Genomic DNA, 21823 nt, shown 5'->3' on the forward strand with positions numbered 1-21823 from the left:
ATTACAGAGTGTACTTACACAAAGACTGTTAGAACAACTTGGCCAAGCACCACTCTATTCAGGTGCCTCGTTTATGAATATGGCAATATAATGGCAAATACATTGCAATATCATAGACCTGGGCACATATCATTTTGGTGGAAGGAACTTTAGAAAGAGGTCTTTTTGGAGGGTGTATGGATTTCTTTGGTGGGTTAGATTGGTGGACATTAATGCTCAGAGCATCTTTAAGTAGTTATAATTTTCCGCTCCAGAAAATGAAAATTGACTATTCTGTCTGCTACAAGCACATTACGACTGACAGCTTTGACCTCTCCCACTTTAGGATCCAGCTTGACTTCAAACAGCTTTATTATCTAGATAATCAAAACAAAGTACAACATTGAAAGCTTCAGATATCAAATAAAATAACAAAACATCCAAATGTGTGCACACATCCACAGCAGATGTGAAAAGTCTACACATCCCTGTTAAAACTGAATGTTTTTGTCACGTAACAAATATCACCAAGATAAATAATGTCAGATCTTTTCCAACCTGTAAGGTAATATAGCAAGCAGCAAAATTCAAGTGAAATACAGATCAGTTGAACTGCAAGGGGATGCCCTGTGCCCAGCCCTCTTCAAGTCATTCCACAGGTTTTGTGCCAAAACAAGCTGCGAATTGGAATTATCTATGATTCCCTCTACGATGAGAGACCATTTTCAAAGTGGTGTGTAGACTTTTTATATCTGTATGTTTTACATTTGTAACTGCTGAATAATTTCTATTCAATAAACAGACAGATAACATTTGCTATATGATCCAGTAAGGTCCTCCGGTTTCTTACCCTTGCCAGAGCCAAGTGCATTTCCAGTTCAGCAATACGTTTACCAATGCATCCTCTCACTCCAAACCCAAATGGAATGGATCCGAATGGTCTTGGTTGCTCCCTCCCATCCCGTAACCAGCGTTCAGGCTTGAAGACTCTTGGTTCAGGGAATATTGTCTCATCATGACTGACTGCATAATGATGCATTATAAATGTGGTCTGTTCATAAGAGTGGTTGATTAGTTAAACAGTGATTTATGGCAGACAATACATTTTATAAATACTGTAAAAAGTTAGGGAGGAAATATGGTACCTTCTTAGGGAAGAAATGTCCTCCAATAATCACATTATTTTCTGATAAAAGGCGTGCATTCATAGGAGCAACTGGATACATTCTAAACATAATCATAAAATTGTCTTAATATAATGGATAAAAAAAATCAATTGATATAGAACAGGTAACAGATAAATGACACATTTCTGCTAAATATTCATAATGCCCAGGATATGAGTACACCTCTGCCTTGAACTTTCTTTGGTGACATGCAGTAAAAAGGCCTTAACTAGCTGCATACAGTACCATGTAGGTATATATGGTACTTAAATACAAGATGCATTTGGAACAACTGGATACATTCTAAACATCATCATAAAATAGTCTTAATATAATTGATTAAAAAAATCAATTGATATAGAACAGGTAACAGATAAGACACATTTAATTTAATGCTAAATATTCATACTGCCCAGGATATAATATAAGTACACCTCTGCATTGCACTTTCTTTGGTGACCTACAGTGAAAAGGCCTGAAATAGCTAGATACCATGCAGGTATATGTCATATGGTACTTCAATATAAGATGCATTTAACTGGAAAAATGTCTTTTTCTATCCACCTTAGAGTCTCCTTGATGACAGCCTTGAGGTAGGGCATGCTGTTTATGTCCTCAGCTGTTGGAATTTTGTCCCCCTTGATGATGCTCTTAACTTCTTGATACAGTGTGTCCTGTGCCTTTGGATCTTGTGACAGCAGGTACAAGGCCCACATCATAGTGTTGGATGTCTTAAGAGACAGGAAATTAATTTTGTTTTAGTCTTCATTATACTTCTTATCACTGTAGGTTTTGTACAATTAACAAAGTTAGATAGTAGTGTAATGTTATTCTTACTGTGTCCACTCCTCCCAGGAGCAACTCACTAAGGCTCCCATACACATCTTTCTTGCTCATGTTGGTGTTGGAGAGCAAGTAGCTGAGATAGTCTCCTGCAACTTCCTGGCCTGCATCCAAGCGCATCTGAATGTCCTCCATCTTCCTGTCAATTAGCTTGCAGGCTATTCAAAGGCATACAGATATTTATCTCAATTTAAATAAACTCTACAGAAGAGGTAACAGACTACTACTTAAAAAAAAAGAAAAAGAAAGAAAGAAAATCATACATATACTTGGGAAGAGGGGCAGGAAGAGAGAGTGGAAAATAATTGTTACAGCAATGTTTTCATCATCTCACCAAATTTGAAGATTCCATCCCAGCCACTTATGTAATTCCGCCAGAATGGCAAATAATTACGTGTCCACTTCGGTAGCAGAGATACAATCAGAAAATAACTGAATGTCTGAGTAATGCAGTCAATGAAGTTTTGAGTCTCTAGTGGAATCTCATCCTCCAGACAGCCAATACGAGTCTCAAACAGAATGCGGGAGATTCCTGAAGAAGCAGGTACATATACCTGCTTCTTACATTTGTATCTTACAAATCTTCTTATATTTGTATCATCACATACAATATAAAACATGTAATTATATGAACAATCTATATAGTCTAATCCAGCTAGATATAACTGTTGTGTAGTTATAATTAAGAACTGACAGACCATACCTTCTAGAGAGAAACGGTACAGCTCATTGGACATGTTGGGTACCAGGTCTCCAGTGGAGCTCATCTTGCGTAAATGGCATATCCGTTTGATAAAATCTGTGACCACCTCATTAACCACATTCTCATACTTCACAGTGTCCTTCGGCTGTAGCATCTGTTTGTTCAACACCGATCGGAGTTTGTACCACTTTTCTCCTTCTCTAGTTAAAAAAAAAAACGGAACATATTACTCTGTTTTGCTTTCAAGAAACAATCAAAATTTCTCACAACTGAAACTTGTTGGTAGAAACTAGGAGAAATGTGTATGAATGATTCAGGGATTCCAAAGGTTGACAGGTGCTGTGGAAAACACCTAGGATCCTGTTCATTAAGAAGTGATCAGGACTATGCCTTACTCCATGCAATGTAATCTCTTAAAGGTTTCTCTTTCAAAAGAGTGAATATTACAGTCATTCTGGGTGAATTTCAGTGTGATTTTTTTTTTCCTGAAACATAGGAGGAGAAATGGGGGATGGGGGGCACAACACAGCACATCAAATCAGTTTCTGACTATTTTGTGTGTACTAATATTTAATAATTATTTGCTGAAGGTGAAGTGAATATCAGTGAAGAATAACTGAGACAAAGTCAAAAGTTATTATTCACCTATATTCACTGAGTCTGAGGTGGATAATGGTTTTAGTCTAAATACACAGGTGAATATTTTTTAAAAAATTAAAAATGGTAATAAAAACTCTGGTCATTGTCAAACACAAAGCTTGCCCGGCAAAAAGCAGTAAAGAAATCCGCAGTTACAATGACATCATGTGAAAGGCCCCTTTGCTCATGATCAAGAGGAATAGAATGCATCTGCACCCGACTCTCTGCTGTTGTTCTTAATGCCAAGGGCTGCTACAGTGTTAGTAAATGATCCCATGTTATTTTTTTAAAAAGCAAATTAAAAAGAAGCAATAAGTACTGAATAAAAACCCATCTAGCTTATGTAAATATACTAATTTAATTTTCTGGTGGGGCGGCACGGTGGTGTAGTCGTTAGCGCTGTCGCCTCACAGCAAGAAAGTCCGGGTTCGAGCCCCGTGGCTGACGAGGGCCTTTCTGTGTGGAGTTTGCATGTTCTCCCCCTGTCTGCGTGGGTTTCCTACGGGTGCTCCGGTTTCCCCCACAGTCCAAAGACATGCAGGTTAGGTTAACTGGTGGCTCGAAATTGACCGTAGGTGTGAATGTGAATGGTTGTCTGTGTCTATGTGTCAGCCCTGTGATGACCTGGCGACTTGTCCAGGGTGTACCCCGCCTTTCGCCCATAGTCAGCTGGGATAGGCTCCAGCTTGCCTGCGACCCTGTAGAACAGGATAAAGCAGCTAGAGATAATGAGATGAGATGAGAATTTTCTGGTGTTAAGTGTTTATGAGATATGTTGCCTTGCACTTATGGTCATGTTCCCTGTGGTGGTACACATTCATTGTTCGTACATATGGACATCTTACAGTCGCCAAAGCCATTAAAAAATCAGGTCGATCGATGCATTACCATATTCTCTTAAGTATGGAGCTCTGCTTCGCGTGTGGGAGCACCACTATAATCACACATGAATGAACACAACTGAAGTGCACTGGCAAGTTAAAGTCTGTTACAAGTGAAATATCAATTTGTTTATATGATACTGTGAGGCTTTCATTTTCCATGTACTCTTTAAAACATTGTCTACAAATGAACGAATTTCATGTTAAATTTTAAACTATGAGACAGGCATATTCACTAATATTTAAGTTATAGCATGCACACACTTAATTGAAAATGCTCAGCAACAGTGTTGCCTGTTGGTACAGTAGGCTTGTATAGCCAGTGTCCTATCTAGTGTAGAAGTAAATGCCATATTTGTGGGTCTTTGAAACTTTACTTGAAATTGGACACTTTGGAAATCACTGATTGACCATAACTGAATAGCAGAAAGATAATAGCTGAATCACTGAATGCACATGAGAGGAAACAATGTTTCACAACGTAGCATGTCACAAGAAGAGTGCTCAAAAATGAATGACAAGAAATATATTTATTGCTGGGTTTCAGTCACGTGACTTTTCTTCGCGGTTTCACCGGAAGTGAAATAGCTGGTGATCTAAATGGCTGCCGTAGTGCAAACAACTAGTGATAACTTATCAGGGTCTGCTCATAATCAAGAAGCCACTGCTCGCTTTAGATAAATTCAGAAGATTGCTATGTGCAATGGAATAGACCCCTACAGTCTGGGAAAGAAGGATTTGTCATACGATGTCAAAAACTACCCTTCAGTCAAGTTCCCAGACATCTCGAACTATCTGGTGTTGCAGACATCCTTCTACACCGCAAAACAGATGAAAGCATGGAAGAGTATGGAGGCTTACCATACAACTTTTTTGTATGTGGCTGGGTAAAGGACCTCGGTATCAAGTCGCTGCCGAATGAATCCTATATTGTTTTTGCCTGTGTAAGTATGTTTTTTTTTTGCAGGAAATTATAAAAGAGAAGAGGGTAGCAAAGAAGAATTGGGATGATCAGAGAGACGAGGAAAGCAGGCGGTTATACAGAGAGACGAGACAGAAGGCAAAAAGAGCAGTAGCAAAGGCGAAAGCAGATGCATACCAGGAGTTGTACGAAAGACTGGAGACCAAGGAAGGCGAGAAAGACCTGTACAGACTAGCTAGGCAGAGAAACAGGGAAGCGAAGGATGTACAGCAAGCAAGAATGATGAAAGATGGAAATGGAAATGTGCTGACAAACAAAGAGAGTGTATTAAGAAGGTGGAAAGAGTACTTTGAGGATTTATTAAATGATGAGAATCCAAGAGAGAAAAGGTCAGATTCATTGGAGAAGGCAAATCAGGAAGCAGAGTTGGTTAATAAGGATGAGGTGAGGGCAACCATGAAAAGAATGAAGACTGGGAAAGCAGTCGGACCAGATGGTATCCCGACTGAGGCTTAGAGATGTTTGGGTGAGACGGCTGTGGAGTTCCTAATGAGATTGTTTAATAAGATCCTAGAGAATGAGAAAATGCCAAATGAATGGAGAAATAGTGTGCTGGTCCCAATATACAAGAATAAGGGAGATGTACAGAGCTGCAGTAATTACAGAGGAATAAAATTGATGAGCCACACCATGAAGCTATGGGAAAGGGTATTGGAGGCGAGATTGAGAAAAGAGGTAGCAATCTGTGAACAGCAGTACGGGCTTATGCCAAGGAAGAGCACGTTGGATGCAATTTTTGCTTTAAGAACAGTGGCGGGTCCTGAAAATTTTCTCAGGAGGGGCAAATTATCCAATAATGTCATAAGGTGACTCATTCAACAGGTACATTATAGGTAGCCAGACATTATTGACTCTTTTTTTGTTTTCTCTCTGCATATCACAGTTCCATGCCACTTCTGTCCACTAGATGGCAGCACATTACAGAAATCTTTTCCCTGTAGCTACCTAAGCTATAGGCTGTGGTGTAAAGTTGCAAACAACATTCACAATCGAAGAATAGTTTGGCTCCACAATGACCAATTCCAATTACGCCCTATTCACATTATTTCAATATTGTATGACGTGAATGATATCTTTATAAAAGATATGTCCAACAACTAAATAAGAAAGGAAACCATATTTTTTAAAAATAATACACATTTATTTGCCAATCTTGAAAGTACTGTTCTACAGAATGTTCTGTAAATAGATTTTGTACTTCAAACTCCATAACCAGCAAGAATTTTACAGACTGTGCAACTTAAGGACAACAGGAAAGTGCACTTACTGTAACAAAACAGTGTAAATAGTTGGCTAACATAACAATAGCAGTTGAATAAATAGATGAGTGGATCTTTAGAGCTTGCAATTACTGGTATTTACCAAGGATATTACCAAAGTGCTAACTCTCAGAGCAGAGTGTGGCAAATATAAAAATGCACATTGAAAACATCAAAAGTGAACTGATTCTGTGACTGTGTGTGTGTGTGTGTGAGTGAGTGAGTGAGTGGGGGGGAGGATTGAAGAGTGGTAGGCTATTACATTGTCTTTGCCTCGTAGAGCTAACTCAAACACTCCACAAAATTTCACGCATTGGATGAGCCAGTTTAATATGTGCCTGTTCTTGCTCACCTCATCATTGTGGCGGCGAGCTGCTAGCCCGTAGCCCTCATCCAGTTGTGTAGCGATGTTCACTCTCCCAAAAGCCAAAAATTTCAGGCAGCTGCCCATGTGAATCTTTCATGACTCATGTTTTTTTATTTTCTCCGACAAATGATGCATGTCCGAAACTCCAGTGACCGTCCAAGCAGTGCTGTCCGTGGAGCCACCTCCAGGGTGGAAAAGTAAGCAGGGGGAGCAGAAAACTGCTGAAGCGTCCTTGCAGCCAGCTCTCCAGGATTTGCGCTGGTACCATGTTTTAGTAAAACCTTGAGTATATGATTTCCCCCCCTTTGTCGAAATTTGTTTTATGTTTAGATTTGGTCGAGGGGGTCCAGCTTGTTTTGTTGCCAATTTAGCTCAATTTGATCGCTGACTAAATGGAACTTCTTTTAAGGACCGCGCTGAATTGCTTTCCGCATCCATCTCACCTCAGAAACTGAGCGGATCGAACGCAACTTTTCCGCGCTTCGCAGTGACGTAAGCACGTTAGGGCAAGCCCCCCCGGAACCCATAGAGATTGCATTGAAGTGTCAGTTAGGAGAAAAAAATATATATTAACATGGGACTCTATCAGTGAACTCTTGGGCGATTTTCAACGTGACTGAAATCGCCCCAAAAGGGGCGGTACTCTAGAAGCAAGACCACCCTGATTGGACAATGATACCCAGAGACAGATTAAAACGGCCTAGAGCAGCACTGGTGAAAGTTTGTTTAAAAAAAAAAAAAAAAACTTTTTTTTCGTTTTGGCAGTGCGTCGCCCAATCACCCTTATGCACCACCTGCCCCTGTTTAAGAATGTTAATGGAGAAGTACAGAGAAGGCCAGAGAAAGCTACATTGTGTGTTTGTAGACCTGGAGAAGGCATACGATAGAGTGCTGAGAGATGAGTTATGATATTGTATGAGAAAGAGTGGAGTGAATGAGAAGTATATTAGAGTGGTGCAAGACATTTTTGAGAACAGTGAAACAGCAATGAGGTGTGCAGTTGGAACAACTGAATGGTTCAAGGTGAAGGTTGGACTTCATCAAGGATCTGCTTTGAGTCCTTTTTTGTTTGCCATAGTGATGGATAGCTTGACGGACAAAGTGAGGCAAGAGTCACCATGGAACATGATGTTTGCGGATGATATTGTGATATGTGGTGAAAGTAGAAAGGAGGTTGAGTTTGGTTTGGAGAGATGGAGGTATGCATTGGAACGAAGAGGAATGAAGGTGAGTAGTAGCAAAACAGAATACATGTGCATCAGTGAGAATGGGGACGAGAGTGTATAGTGAAGATGCAAGGAAAGAAAGTTGGTGAATTCAAGTACCTGGGGTCAACTGTGCAGGAAAATGGGGGCTGCGATAGTGAGGTGAGAGAGTGCAGGCAGGGTGGAGCAGTTGGAGAAGGATTTCGGGAGTCATTTGTGACAGGAAAGTCCCAGCAAAAGTGAAAGGTAAGATGTATAAGACTGTAGTGAGACCAGGTGTGATGTATGGATTGATGATCGTACCCTTAACGAAGAGACAGGAGGCAAAGTTGGAGGTGGTGGAGTTGAGGATGTTAAGGTTTGCGATGGGAGTGACAAGGTTGGACAGGATAAGGAACGAGCACATCAGAGGGACAGCACATGTGGAGAGCTTGGGAATTAAGCTAAGAGAGATGAGACTGAGATGGTATGGGCACATCCTGAGAAGAGATGCAGAGCATGTTGGAAGGAGAATGTTGAGGATGGAGCTGCCAGGCAAACGAAAATGAGGAAGGCCAAAGAGGGAATACATGGACGTGGTGAGAGAGGACATGAAAGTGGCAGGTGTGGTAAAGAAGGATGAGGAGGACAGGGAGCAATGGAGATGAAAGATCCGCTGTGGCGACCCCTAATCAGAGGCAGCCAAAAGAAGAAGTAGTAGTATGGTTTTTTTTAAGCTTTTCGTTCACATCTTTACAACGAAGCGCTGCAAGTTGAAGTGTAACCAAACAACAGTTCGCTTGATTCTCACTTGTGGTCGCTCTTATCTCTCAGATAAATCATTCACAAAGATCATCAGAAACCCCTTTAAAAACCTAGATCTTAGTTAAACAAAATGTAGAAGAGATCACAGAGCATTGTAACTGTATGGCTGGGTAAGAATTTTGCCGCGACCTTCATGCATATGGACTTTGTGAGGAGTGAGGAGTAAACAAAGAAATAGCTGGGGACTTTAGTGCTTCGTGACCAAAAAAAGTTCCATAAAATAATGAAACATAGCAAGAAAAGTACTTGGAAAACACTAAGGACAGTGATCACTGCAAACTCGAGCATGCTTCGACTCGGCTCCCTTCGATTTCAGTGAGAGGTTCAAAAGCCACATTTCTCAATGTCTTTTTGTGAAATCTTGTGTTTGTTAACCCTTGTTTATGAGTTCATGGGGAACCCTGAAGAAACTTTTATCAGTTCCATGGTTTGATCAATTCAAACAACCTAAAACAGCGCAAGCGTAAGGTATTTTTCATGCGAGCAATGCACCTTCTTCGTACAAATGCTTTGTCAAGTGAGCTTTGGCAGACCACCAGCTAAAGTTTTGAATAACTAATGAGGTGGATGTGACATCACGTGAAACCCAGTAATAGGGTCTATTTTAGACTCAATGTAGTGATATATTTCAGCCGCCAGGGGGGCAATGGCCTAACGGTTAGAGAAGCGGCCTTGGGACCAAAGGTCGCGGGTTCAATTCCCTGAACCAGCAGGAATAGCTGAAGTGCCCTTGAGCAAGGCACCTAACCCCCAACTGCTCTGGGTATGTTGTACATTGCTCTGGATAAGAACGTCTCCTAAATGCCTGTAATGTAATGCAGTGCTCCTTGCCTGCTCGCAAACTCCTCTTATGATCTGAAGCATCACAATTGCTGACAATTATGTATAGAAGTATTGTATATTAGATAAACAGGTGTACTCAGCAAAGATTTCTTCAGTTCAATCACTTAGTTTAATTTCCAAATGTAAAGATGCTTGGTTATGCTATTTGTGTAGAACTGTGTGATACAAATGCATGCTTTTGTGCTTAAAGGATTTTGCTTTAAGCTGTGGCCTATTAAAGCAAAATCCTTAAAACGCAAAAGCATGCATTTATATCGTACAGTTCACAGCTTTAAGCTGTGGCCTATTAACCCCCCCTCCTGTGGGGGGTGCTTCGGGAGTATGGGGTTCAGGGCCCACTGCTGCAGGCCATTCGGACCCCATATGACCGGCGCATGAGTTTGGTTCGCATTGCCGGCAGTAAATCGGACTTGTTCCTGGTGCATGTGGGACTCCACCAGGGCTGCCCTTTGTCACCAGTTCTGTTCATAACTTTTATGGACAGAATTTCTAGGCGCAGCCAAGGGGCAGAGGATGTCTAGTTTGGTGGCATCAGGATCACGTCTCTGCTTTTTGCGGATGATGTGGTCCTGTTGGCTTCATCAATCTGTGACCTACAGCATGTGCTGGGATGGTTTGCAGCTGAGTGTGAAGCAGCTGGGATGAGGATCAGCACCTCCAAGTCCGTGGCCATGCTGCTCAGCCAGAAATGGGTGGAGTGCTTACTTCGGGTCAGGGGGAAATTGCTACCTCAAGTGGAGGAGTTTAAGTATCTCGGGGTCTTGTACACGACTGAGGGTAGGGGAGAGTGGGAGTTGGACAGACAGATTGGGGCAGCATCAGGAGTGATGCGGACGTTAAACTGGTCTGTTGTGGTGAAGAGAGAGCTGAGCCAAAAGGCAAAGCTCTCAATTTACTAGTCCATCTACGTTCCCACCCTCACCGATTGTCACTAGCTGTGGGTAGTGACCGAAAGAATGAGATCACTGATACAAGCGGTCGAAATGAGTTTTCTCCACAGGGTGGCTGGGCTCTGCCTTAGAGAGAGGGTGAGAAGCTTGGTCATTCAGGAGAGACTCAGAGTAGAACCGCTGCTCCTCCACATCGAAAGGAGTCAGTTGAGGTGGTTCAGGCACCTTGTTAGGATTCCCCTGGGATGCCTCCCAGGGGAGGTTCTCTGGGCATGCCCCACCGGGAGGAGACCCCGGGGCAGACCCAGGACACGCTGGAGAGATTACATCTCTTGGCTGGCCTGGGAACACCTTGGTATTCCCCCGGAAGAGCTGGTAGAGGTGGCTGGGGAGAGTGAAGTCTGGGTTGCTCTGCTTAGGCTGCTACCCTCGTGACCTGGACCCAGATAAGCGGCAGAAAATGGATGGATGGATGGATGGCCTATTAAAACAGCACAGAATGTAGTCAAAAACATCTGAGTGTATTTATATTGTCCATTTTTTTCAAAACTTTTTTTTTTTAAAGTTTGTTCGTGTGGTGTAGTGGTTAGCACTGTTGCCTCACAGCAAGAAGGTTCTGGGTTCAAGTCCAGTGGCTGATGGGGGTCATTCTGTGTGGAGTTTGCATGTTCTCCCTGTGTCTGTATGGGTTTCCTCAGGGTGCTCTGGTTTCCCCCACAGTTCAAAAAGACACGCGGTTAGGTTAATGTGGGGCAGCCATGGCCTGAGCTTGGGCTGAAGTGCACTTTAGCAAAGCATCTAACCCCCAACTGCTCCCCGGGCATTGCAGCATGGCTGCCCACTGCTCTGGGTTTGTGTGTGTGCTCATTGCTCATTTGTGTGCGCATGTGTGTGTTCACTGCTTCAGATGGGTTAAATGCAGAGGAGGAATTTCACTGTGTGCTTAAGTCTGCGCTTGAGTGTATGTGTGAAAAATAAAGGCTTGGCTTCCTCTAAGTGCATCTCTAAATCAACACACTCCTCACGCAAGATGTCACATTTGGCCAAGTAAGTAAGTAGGTAAAAGAAAGAAAGAAAGAAAGAAAGAAAGAAAGAAAGAAAGAAAGAAAGAAAGAAAGAAAAGAGCAACTTTATTCATCACACACTTGTGAAATTCCTCTCTGCATTTAACCCATCTGAAGCAGTGAACACACACATGCACACACGTGAGCAATGAGCACACACACATACCCAGAGCAGTGGGCAGCCATGCTAACAGCGTCCATGGAGCAGTTGGGAGTTAGGTGCCTCACTCAAGGGCACCTCAGCCCAAGGCCATCCCATATTAACCTAATCGCATGTCTTTGAACTGTGGGGGAAACCGGAGCACCCGAAGGAAACCCACGCAGACATGGGGAGAACATGCAAACTCTGCACAGAAAGGCCCCCGCTGGCCACTGGACTCGAACCCAGAACCTTCTTGCTGTGAGGCGACCATGCTAACTACTTACGCCACTGTGCCGCCCAAAATACTAGAATTTGTACATAACATTCTGCAATAAAAGCACTGAAAACATCCCTAATACAAATATATAAAATGAATTAGAAATATACTATTATACAGACTATCCATCCATCCATTATCTGTAGCTGCTTATCCTGTACAGGGTCGCAGGCAAGCTGGAGCCTATCCCAGCTGACTATGGGCGAGAGGCAGGGTACAGCCTGGACAAGTCGCCAGGTCATCGCAGGGCTGACATATAGAGACAAACAACCATTCACATTCACACCTATGGTCAATTTAGGTGGTGTTTGCATTAGACCGTATCCGTCTCGTTTTCGTTGCGGATGCACTGTCCGTGCACATTAAAATGCCGGGAAATGACTCCACAGGCGGAACAACTTGAATCCACCAGGGCCCACGTATTCAACCCAGTTCGTATCTGATCTGGTGCTGTGTAAACATTGAGGAACGAGGAAACACAGTGCTGAGCTCTAGCTGACGTCGTCATTGGACAACGTCACTGTGACATCCACCTTCCTGATTCGCTGGCGTTGGGATCACACACACAGCGGCTCAGTCCCGAATCACTGCTCATGCGCTTCACTTGCGCGCTCTGTGAGCTGCGCAGGGCCGGAGTGCGCACCCTCCAGAGGGCACTCGCTGTTCAGGGCGGAGTGATTTGGAGCGCAGGAGGAAGCGCTGAGCCGCGTTGAGGTTTATTTACACATTTCAACTTATTTACCTCCTTCAGGCGCTTAAACTCAGTGAGAACATGAACATCACAGCCAGGTGTGTTTATCTGCTGGAGAAGGTGTTCGCTTGCCATCCTTCCACTTGCAAGTGGTGAGTGACTTGCGCATACCCGATATGCACTGGGATCATGTGACGTGCCGTCTAATTAGTCATGTGATTATCGTATCCGTGTATTGGCGTTGCTGTGTGCACACGAATCGTGTATTGGCGTTGCTGTGTGCACGCAAATCGTTTTAAAAACGTTAATCTGATGATCCGCTGAGACGGTCTAATGTAAACACCACCTTAGAGCCACCAATTAGCCTAGCCTGCATGTCTTTGGACTGTGGGGGAAACTGAGTACCCAGAGGAAACCCACACAGACACGGGGGAGAACATGCAAAATCCACACAAAAAGGCCCTCATCGGCCACTGGGCTCAAGCCCAGGACCTTCTTGCTGTGAGGGGACTGTGCTAACCACTACACCACCGTGCTGCCTTATACAGACTATAATTATTCAAATGTTCAATTTCATCTTTCAAGTTGTTAGTGAATGCAATCAATGGGATGACAATCAGGTGTGAGTGGGCACCCTGTTTTATTTAAAGAACAGGGATCTATCAAAGTCTGATCTTCACAACACATTTGTGGACGTGTATCATGGCACGAACAAAGGAGATTTCTGAGGACCTCAGAAAAAATGTTGTTGATGCTCATCAGGCTGGAAAAGGTACAAAACCATCTCTAAAGAGTTTGGACTCCACCAATCCATAGTCAGACAGACTGTGCACAAATGGAGGAAATTCAAGACCATTGTTACCCTCCCCAGGAGTGGTTGACGGTCCGTGTGTCATCCGATCATTCAAGTATTCCATTCAACCTGGAAAACGAAAAAAAAAAACCCACAATATTTCGTCTCATCTCATTATCTCTAGCCGCTTTATCCTGTTCTACAGGGTCGCAGGCAAGCTGGAGCCTATCCCAGCTGACTATGGGCGAAAGGCGGGGTACACCCTGGACAAGTCGCCAGGTCATCACAGGGCTGACACATAGACACAGACAACCATTCACACCTACGGTCAATTTAGAGTCACCAGTTAACCTAACCTGCATGTCTTTGGACTGTGGGAGAAACCGGAGCACCCGGAGGAAACCCATGCAGACACAGGGAGAACATGCAAACTCAGCACAGAAAGGCCCTCACCGGCCACGGGGCTCGAACCCGGACCTTCTTGCTGTGAGGCGACAGCGCTAACCACTACACCACCGTGCCGCCCCACAATATTTCGTTTTCCTGTTTTTCTGTATGACCAAAAAATGAGGGATTGGTGTATGTTTTCCTTTTTCCAACTCAAAACAGAACAAATAATACACAGGGAAACCAAAACAAAATAATAACTCTAATTTACGATACGAGCAACTTAACTTTCATTTTAGATAAAACTAAATTCATTTGTATTCATGTCAGTCTCAAGAATTAGTTCTTATTCATACATTATAATTTTTTGCGCTCATTCAGGCTCCTTTTACTGGAAGCAAAACTCTAGGAAGATCATGGCTGTTCCTGAGTCTGACTTTCAAGCTGTCCAGCAAAAGAAGCGGAGAATCTCGTAAGTTGGAGTGCCAGTGACTTGCTACTCTTCCTCATATTTTCCTCCTGACATGAGTCATCGTAAAATGCTAAGCATGTCCTCTAATAAAAAGCAAAGTTGGTCTGACACCATGGGCGTAGCCATGGGTGTGCTAGGGTGTGCCAGTGCCGCCCAAAGACGCAGTTGGCACACCCACTCGTCACCTGGCAACCGATAGTAAGCAAGCACCGGGGCACGATACAAGCTAGTTCTCTCAAACATTATTTTAAAAAGCCTCAACTTGAGGGCCAGCAAGACTCAAGTTTGAGAATTGAGGAAGATGTTTTACCCTCAACAAGCCGGCCCACGACACCACCAAGTGAGCCTACCATAGCAGCTAGTGCTACAGATGACCCCAATATACAAGTAGCTAGCGCGGGGATCCCTGATCTCTCTGCCGTGGACGAGCCTGCATGCCAGCCCAAGCTGCAAGCTTTCCCAACCACTGAAGCTGTCAGTGGAAAGAGGAGGAGTTTTTCTTCTAAATGGTATGCCCAGGCGGCACGGTGGTGTAGTGGTTAGCGCTGTCGCCTCACAGCAAGAAGGTCCTGGGTTCGAGCCCCGGGGCCGGCGAGGGCCTTTCTGTGTGGAGTTTGCATGTTCTCCCCGTGTCCGCGTGGGTTTCCTCCGGGTGCTCCGGTTTCCCCCACAGTCCAAAGACATGCAGGTTAGGTTAACTGGTGACTCTAAATTGACCGTAGGTGTGAATGTGAGTGTGAATGGTTGTCTGTGTCTATGTGTCAGCCCTGTGATGACCTGGCGACTTGTCCAGGGTGTACCCCGCCTTTCGCCCGTAGTCAGCTGGGATAGGCTCCAGCTTGCCTGCGACCCTGTAGAAGGATAAAGCGGCTTGAGATAATGAGATGAGATGAGATGAGATGAGATGGTATGCCCAATACAGCTGGTTGGAGTACAGTTGTAAATTTTTTTTTAATTTTTTTTTATTATTATTGCAATAAAACAACAACAATGACATTGACATGTGACAATAAGGTAAAACAAGAACAAATGACTAAAACAAGTACATAAAGACAAAGTAAATTACATTAATCAACTAAAAGGAAAAAAAGAGGAATATATATTAGAGAACATTCAGAAGTCTTGTATTTTTCTTATTACATACAAACTTAAGAGAGTTGAGAAGAGAGGTCATTTCTAGAATAAAAATATTAAAGAGAGGCTGATTCTTTTGCCATTCCTGTTTATGAATGAAAAACTTAGCCTGTAAAATATAAAAATTAACTAAAAATTCAAACAATAAATCAGTTGAGTTTTCATAGTAGAAGAAAATATCTTTAAGAGTGAAAACATAATGACCCTGCTGCGCAAAAAGATAGAAACTAAGGTCTGTTAGAAATTGTTTTACCATATTACAGTCAAAAAATAAATGTACAAGTGTTTCACCTTCTTTATCACAAAAAGAACAATTCAAACTTATGTCAGTGTATTTGGAAATATTTACATTTGTAGGGTAAATCTTGTGAAGAATCTTAAAATTAATTTATTTTATTTTATTAGTGATACAATATTTGTGAGGTAGCAGCCAAGCCTTCTTCCAGCTGATATTATGAACTAAAGAGTTCCAAAAGAATTTCCCTCTAGGAGAAATTCTGTTCCTGAGTTGAAGAGACTGACGCACATGTTTATTGTCACATTTTTTATCAAATATATTAATGCCGTTCAATACAATTTCTGAAGAAGGAGAAGGAGTATTAATAGGTAAATGATATGACAAGTGACTTTTAATAAGAAGAGCTAATCCTTGAGGGATTGCTTTGATTACTGTGTTAAATTGACAAAAGGGTATAGGGAAGTAGTAACGTGACAAAAATTGCTCATATGTCAACAAAGTGCCAGAATTATCAAACAAAGAAATAACATCACATATACCATGTTCAAACCATTTAGGGTAAAATAAAGTTTTGTTTCTCACAGTAATGTCAGAATTGTTAGTACAGTTGTAAATTGGATGCGGTGTTTTGTCAGTCATGTCGTCACTTCAGCACAGACGTCAGGGAGGACAGATTCATAAAAACAGGAATGAGAGACTGGGGGCATCTAGGTCAGAGTTGTGTTAAGCACGAATCAAGTAAAGCTCATGCTTCTGCAGTGGCCCGACACAAAGGTTACATTGAGATAAAACGAGCTGGAAACAGTGACATCATACATCAAGTGACAAAGGACAAACATGAGCGTTTAATAGACTCTATTGAAAGAAACCGGGCACACGTGAAAGTTATCATTGATATTTTGCTGTTTTGCGCGAAACAAGGCATTGCACTGCGTGGTCACAAGGAGGACGCAGAAAGCCTGAACAGAGGAAATTTTCTAGAGCTGTTTGAACTGATTTGTAATTATGACCCTGAAATTAAAAAGCACTTTGATGAGCTTCCAAATAACGCTAAAATGATGAGCCCAGACATTCAGAACGATCTCCTTGAAACTGCAGTATCACTACTCCTTCGAAAAATCAAAGCCGAGCTGCATGCAGAGACAGACACGTATTATGCCATTTTAGCTGACGAATATAAGGACCTGTCAAAAAAAGAGCTCATTGCTGTCTGCTTAAGGTATGCGCATAAGGGTAACCTGAGAGAGAGAGCTGTCGGATTTCTTGCGACAGATGACATGACATCATCTGGCATCACCAAAAAGATTTTGGAAGTATTTGAACCACTGCAGCTGGATCCTGAATTGTGTGTGGGTTTCAGTTTTGACGGAGCAGCAGTTACGTCCGGTGAGAAATCAGGGGTGCAGGTGCAGCTCAAAAAAACATTTCCTCATGCAGTGTATGTACACTGCCACTCCCACCACCTGAACTTGGTGCTTTCGACAGCCTCAAAAGTGTCCCCTACTGTGGCCACTTTTTTTGATGTTGTGAATTCACTCCATTATTTCATGACCGGAGCCAACAGACATGCACGATTTTTACAAATCCAACAAGAACTTCACCCAGGTGCACCGAGTCTGGAGCTTGCGCATGCCACAGACATAAGGTGGAGTTCAAAATCAGAGTCTGTGGGCCGTGTTTTGAAGTTGTATGATGTGATATTGGAGACACTGAGTGAGTTTGCGGAGAGGTCAGGGCAGACTAAAATAGATGCCGAGTCTCTCCTGCAACAACTACAGACAAAAAGATTCATATTTCTTCTCGTTGCGTTTTCTAAGTTGTTCAGTGCAAGTGATTTTGCAACCAAAAGCCTACAGTCCCCATCTATATCAGTGACTGACTGCATCCACATGATTGAGGGTCTCAAGGAAACTTTGGCTACTTTCAGGAGTAACTCAGGCGGGGAATTTAAGAGAATACTAAAGCAAACGGATGATATTATGACCGAAAATGATATTCAGAACTGGGATGTAGCAGGCCAGGCGCACGGAACAGAAAGCTGCCTGCCAGGTTTGCCGACTCGCATGTGACCTCCACAGTGGGCAGGTGCGCGCCCATCAGGAATGATTCGGACCTGCAGTCCTTGTGGAATGTGATCCTTGACAGACAGCTGATGGAACTTAACAACCGTTTCCAAAGTGACTCGTACGGAATAATGAAGGCTGCTGCCTCCCTTATGTCTGCGCCAGACGCATGTTACCAGCTCGACGCATTGCGCGAGGCAAGCAGGCATTATGGAATTGAGTTGGAGGCCTTCGAGCTGAACGTGTTTGGGCAATTGCTCGAAAGGAGAATGGACGGAGGACATAAATTCTCATCCCTTATTGAAGTGTTGGATTCATGTTGTAAAGATGTGTTTCCATCAATTAACAGTTTACTGCGTGTATTGGTAACACTGCCAGTCACGAGTTGCTCTGTTGAGCGACTATTTTCAGTTGTTAACAGAGTAAAGTCGAAGATCCGAAGCACAATACTCACAGACAGACTTAATAGCAACTCACTGCTCATGTTCGAAAAAGAGCTCGCCGAGAAATTAGACTGTGATGACATAATAAATGCGTTCAAGGCCAAGCCACGTCGCCTTGCCCTATAAATTCAGTTGCGCAGTGCAGGTGTAGCAGCAGTGTTGTTATGTTCTTCACTCATCTGCTAAGGCCAATTTGTTCAGATGCTATATTCAGGTGTTATACTTATGTTCATCTCAGTGTCTGTGTGTTGTTTTGCGGTGGTTGCATGTTGTTTGAGAGACATGCTGAATGTATGTGGAGGTGTATACATTTCATAATAAATTTGGCACACCCAGTATTTGCTGTTGTACACTCAATGTTTTATTTCTGGCTACGCCACTGTCTGACACAATATGTTGAAAGCGACAAAATGAATGCCATGTTGTTATTGTTATCATTATTTATTATTACTATTATATTGAGATAATAATAATTAAGAGATCATCAGCTTAACATTAACAGCTTAATATATTAAATGAATAGGATGTATGAATAAATTACTTGATATATACATGCACATGCAATTTTTCTGTTTCATAGACGCAGAGATGATGATGGACTGTCGCTGAGGATCATGGGAAGGCTAATGTAGCGTGGGGAATAGAGAAAATCAATAATCATAAATTAGAGTTATTATTTCGTTTTGGTTTCCCTGTTTATTATTTGTTCTGTTTTGAGTTGGAAAAAGGAAAACATACACCAAGCCCTCATTTTTTGGCCATACAGAAAAACAGGAAAACGAAATATTGAGTGGTTTTTTCGTTTTCCAGATTGAATGGAATACTTGATTGATCGGATGATACACGGACCGTTGACCAACAAAGATCATTTCAAGAGCAAGGCGTGTAATAGTTGGCGAGGTCACAAAGGAACCCAGGGTAACTTCTAAGCAACCAAAGGCCTCTCTCACATTGGCTAATGTTAATGTTCATGAGTTCACCATCAGGAGAACACTGAACAACAATGGTGTGCAGGGCAGGGTTGCAAGGAGAAAGCCACTGCTCTCCAAAAAGAACACTGCTGCTTTTCTGCAGTTTGCTAAAGATCACTTAGACAAGCCAGAAACTATTGGAAAAATGTTTTGTGGACACATGAGACCAAAATAGAACTTTTTGGTTTAAATGAGAAGCATTATGTTTGGAGAAAGGAAAACACTACATTCCAGCATAAGAACCTTATCCCATCTGTGAAACATGGTGGTGGTAGTATCATGGTTTGGGCCTGTTTTGCTGCATCTGGGCTAGGACGGCTTCCCATCATTGATGGAACAATGAATTCTGAATTATACCAGCGGATTCTAAAGTAAAATCTCAGGGCATCTGTCTAGGAACTGAATCTCAAGAGAAGGTGGGTCATGCAGCAAGACAACCACCCTAAGCACACAAGTTGTTCTACTAAAGAGTGGTTAAAGAAGAATAAAGTTAATGTTTTGGAATGGCCAAGTCAAAGTCCTCACTTTAATCCAATCTAAATGTTGTGGAAGGACCTGAAGCGAGCAGTTCATGTGAGGAAACCCACCAACCTCCCAGAGTTGAAGCTGTTCTCTATGGAGGAATGGGCTAAAATTCCTCCAAGCCGGTGTGCAGGACTGATCAACAGTTACCGGATATGTTTAGTTGCAGTTATTGCTGCACAAGGGGGTCACACCAGATACTGAAAGCAAAGGTTCACATACTTTTGCCACTCACAGATATGTAATATTGGATCATTTTCCTCAATAAATAAATGACCAAGTATAATATTTTGTCTCATTTGTTTAACTGGGTTCAATTTATCTACATTTAGGACTTGTGTGAAAATCTGATGATGTTTTAGGTCATATTTATGCAGAAATATAGAAAATTCTAAAGGGTTCACAAACTTTCAAGCACCACTGTAAACTTTAAAATGAAATAAAACAGCAAACAAATCAACAAAAACACTCATACACACAAAGAAATGTACAACAACGCACTTATGCACACAAAGAAACGTACAACAAAACACTCACACACACAAAGAAACTTACAACAAAGCACTCATACACATACAAAGAAAGGTACAACAAAACACTCACACACACAAAGAAACTTACAACAAAGCACTCATACACATACAAAGAAAGGTACAACAAAACACTCACACACAAAAGAAACACAGTGTGGCTTACTCAGTGATAGGACCGTAACCCAAACCGTTCATATCTCGGTATTCAGTCCAGACAGTCATGTCTCCTCTGCAAGGGAATTTATCATCTTTCCTCATCAGCTCCTCCAGCAACTCCACACTATTCAGTGAAATTGTTTGCATGTTGCCACCTCTTACTTTAAACATAGGGCCATAAAGCTGTTTTTCATATAACTAAAGAAAAAAAAAACATTAGGCTTTTGTAAGTGTCATTCACAAGATTCAGAGAATATTTTTCACTTGTCTACAGTTTTGATTTCACTCTGCAAATCTTCCTCACAAATAATGCCATGTACTTGGATGACTAACTGCACAGCAAATAATCCACACAGCAGTGAAATGCCCCACATGTGCACTTAGCATACTGTACCTGCAGTTCATGGGTGCGATTGTAGTACCCTTTAAAGATCAGCCTGTACAGCATTGTGGGAAGAGTGATCTCAGGGAGGTCAGCCTCAGTCCTGATGCTCCTACGAGGAACAGAAACTGATGCATTTCCACCAGCACTTCTCTTTAAGTTCAGATTGGCTGTGGTGGGCCTAAGGAATACCCAAAGAGCCGTTGCCTCAGTTGATCGCAGAGCTAGATGTCCTGCCATTAGTAAAGTAGGACTAGAAAATCAAAACACCAGCTTGTGTTTCACTTGGCAATGAGAAGGAGGAGGTACAACACTCTGGATTTTTAACTCTTCACTTAACAGGAAGCAGACTGCTAAGGCTTAAGAGCACTCATCAATTTTGATACCTGATGATTCCTATAATTGATATGTATGTACGTAAAAAGCTTAAAATTTACACTGTTGATTTTAAGATTTCTCTCAAGTTACCCATTTAGGGCATTTACAATTAAAATTTGCCACTATAAATGACCAATGAGCCTCTTTTTCAGTATGATAAGAGCTTTGTAACCAAGAGTGGCATCTGCCTGTCAGAGTGCAGGCACTTACGGATGCAAATGCAGTGGACAGCAAGTACATCGCAAACTGTAAACCAAGCCAAATTGGGAAACTGGAGACCTCATTGCCTCCAATCAGTGCTCCATTCCTCTAGCACCAGTTTAATGGCCAGGAGCTCTTGGTTTCCAACGTCATCATTTCGTTCAGCTGGGGTGAGCTTGGAGTAGAAGGCGATGGGATGTAACTTGGGCTTTTTCCCAAGATGCTGAGAGAGAAGCCCTCCTACTCCAGTCTCTGAGGCATCTACCTTCATGGCAAGCAGCATCGTAGGGTCTGGATGTTGCAAGATAGGGACGTAGTGAAGGCGAACTTGAGCTGGTTGAATGCATCTTCGGCTGCTGGATTCCACTGGAGGAGGCATGGTCCATTTTTCAGCAGGGTCGTGAGAGGAGCAGCG

The 21823-nt window shown here is 42.5% G+C and overlaps 1 protein-coding gene across 1 annotated transcript; it reads right to left on the reverse strand.

Moving 5' to 3' along the window:
- Positions 1 to 227: 227 nt before the first annotated feature.
- On the reverse strand, positions 228 to 21093 carry LOC132891345 (sterol 26-hydroxylase, mitochondrial-like). The gene is made up of 9 exons (XM_060928859.1): positions 20842 to 21093; positions 20455 to 20645; positions 2692 to 2891; positions 2323 to 2520; positions 1983 to 2146; positions 1710 to 1876; positions 1125 to 1206; positions 830 to 1030; positions 228 to 356 (listed from the first exon to the last, which is right to left on the reverse strand). The coding sequence occupies exons 1-9, from the start codon at positions 21067 to 21069 to the stop codon at positions 228 to 230; spliced, it is 1560 nt and encodes a 519-aa protein (XP_060784842.1). The 5' UTR covers positions 21070 to 21093.
- Positions 21094 to 21823: the final 730 nt, after the last annotated feature.

Source organism: Neoarius graeffei, chromosome 9, assembly GCF_027579695.1.
Source record: "Neoarius graeffei isolate fNeoGra1 chromosome 9, fNeoGra1.pri, whole genome shotgun sequence".
In the NCBI taxonomy this organism is placed as follows: Eukaryota; Metazoa; Chordata; class Actinopteri; order Siluriformes; family Ariidae; genus Neoarius; species Neoarius graeffei.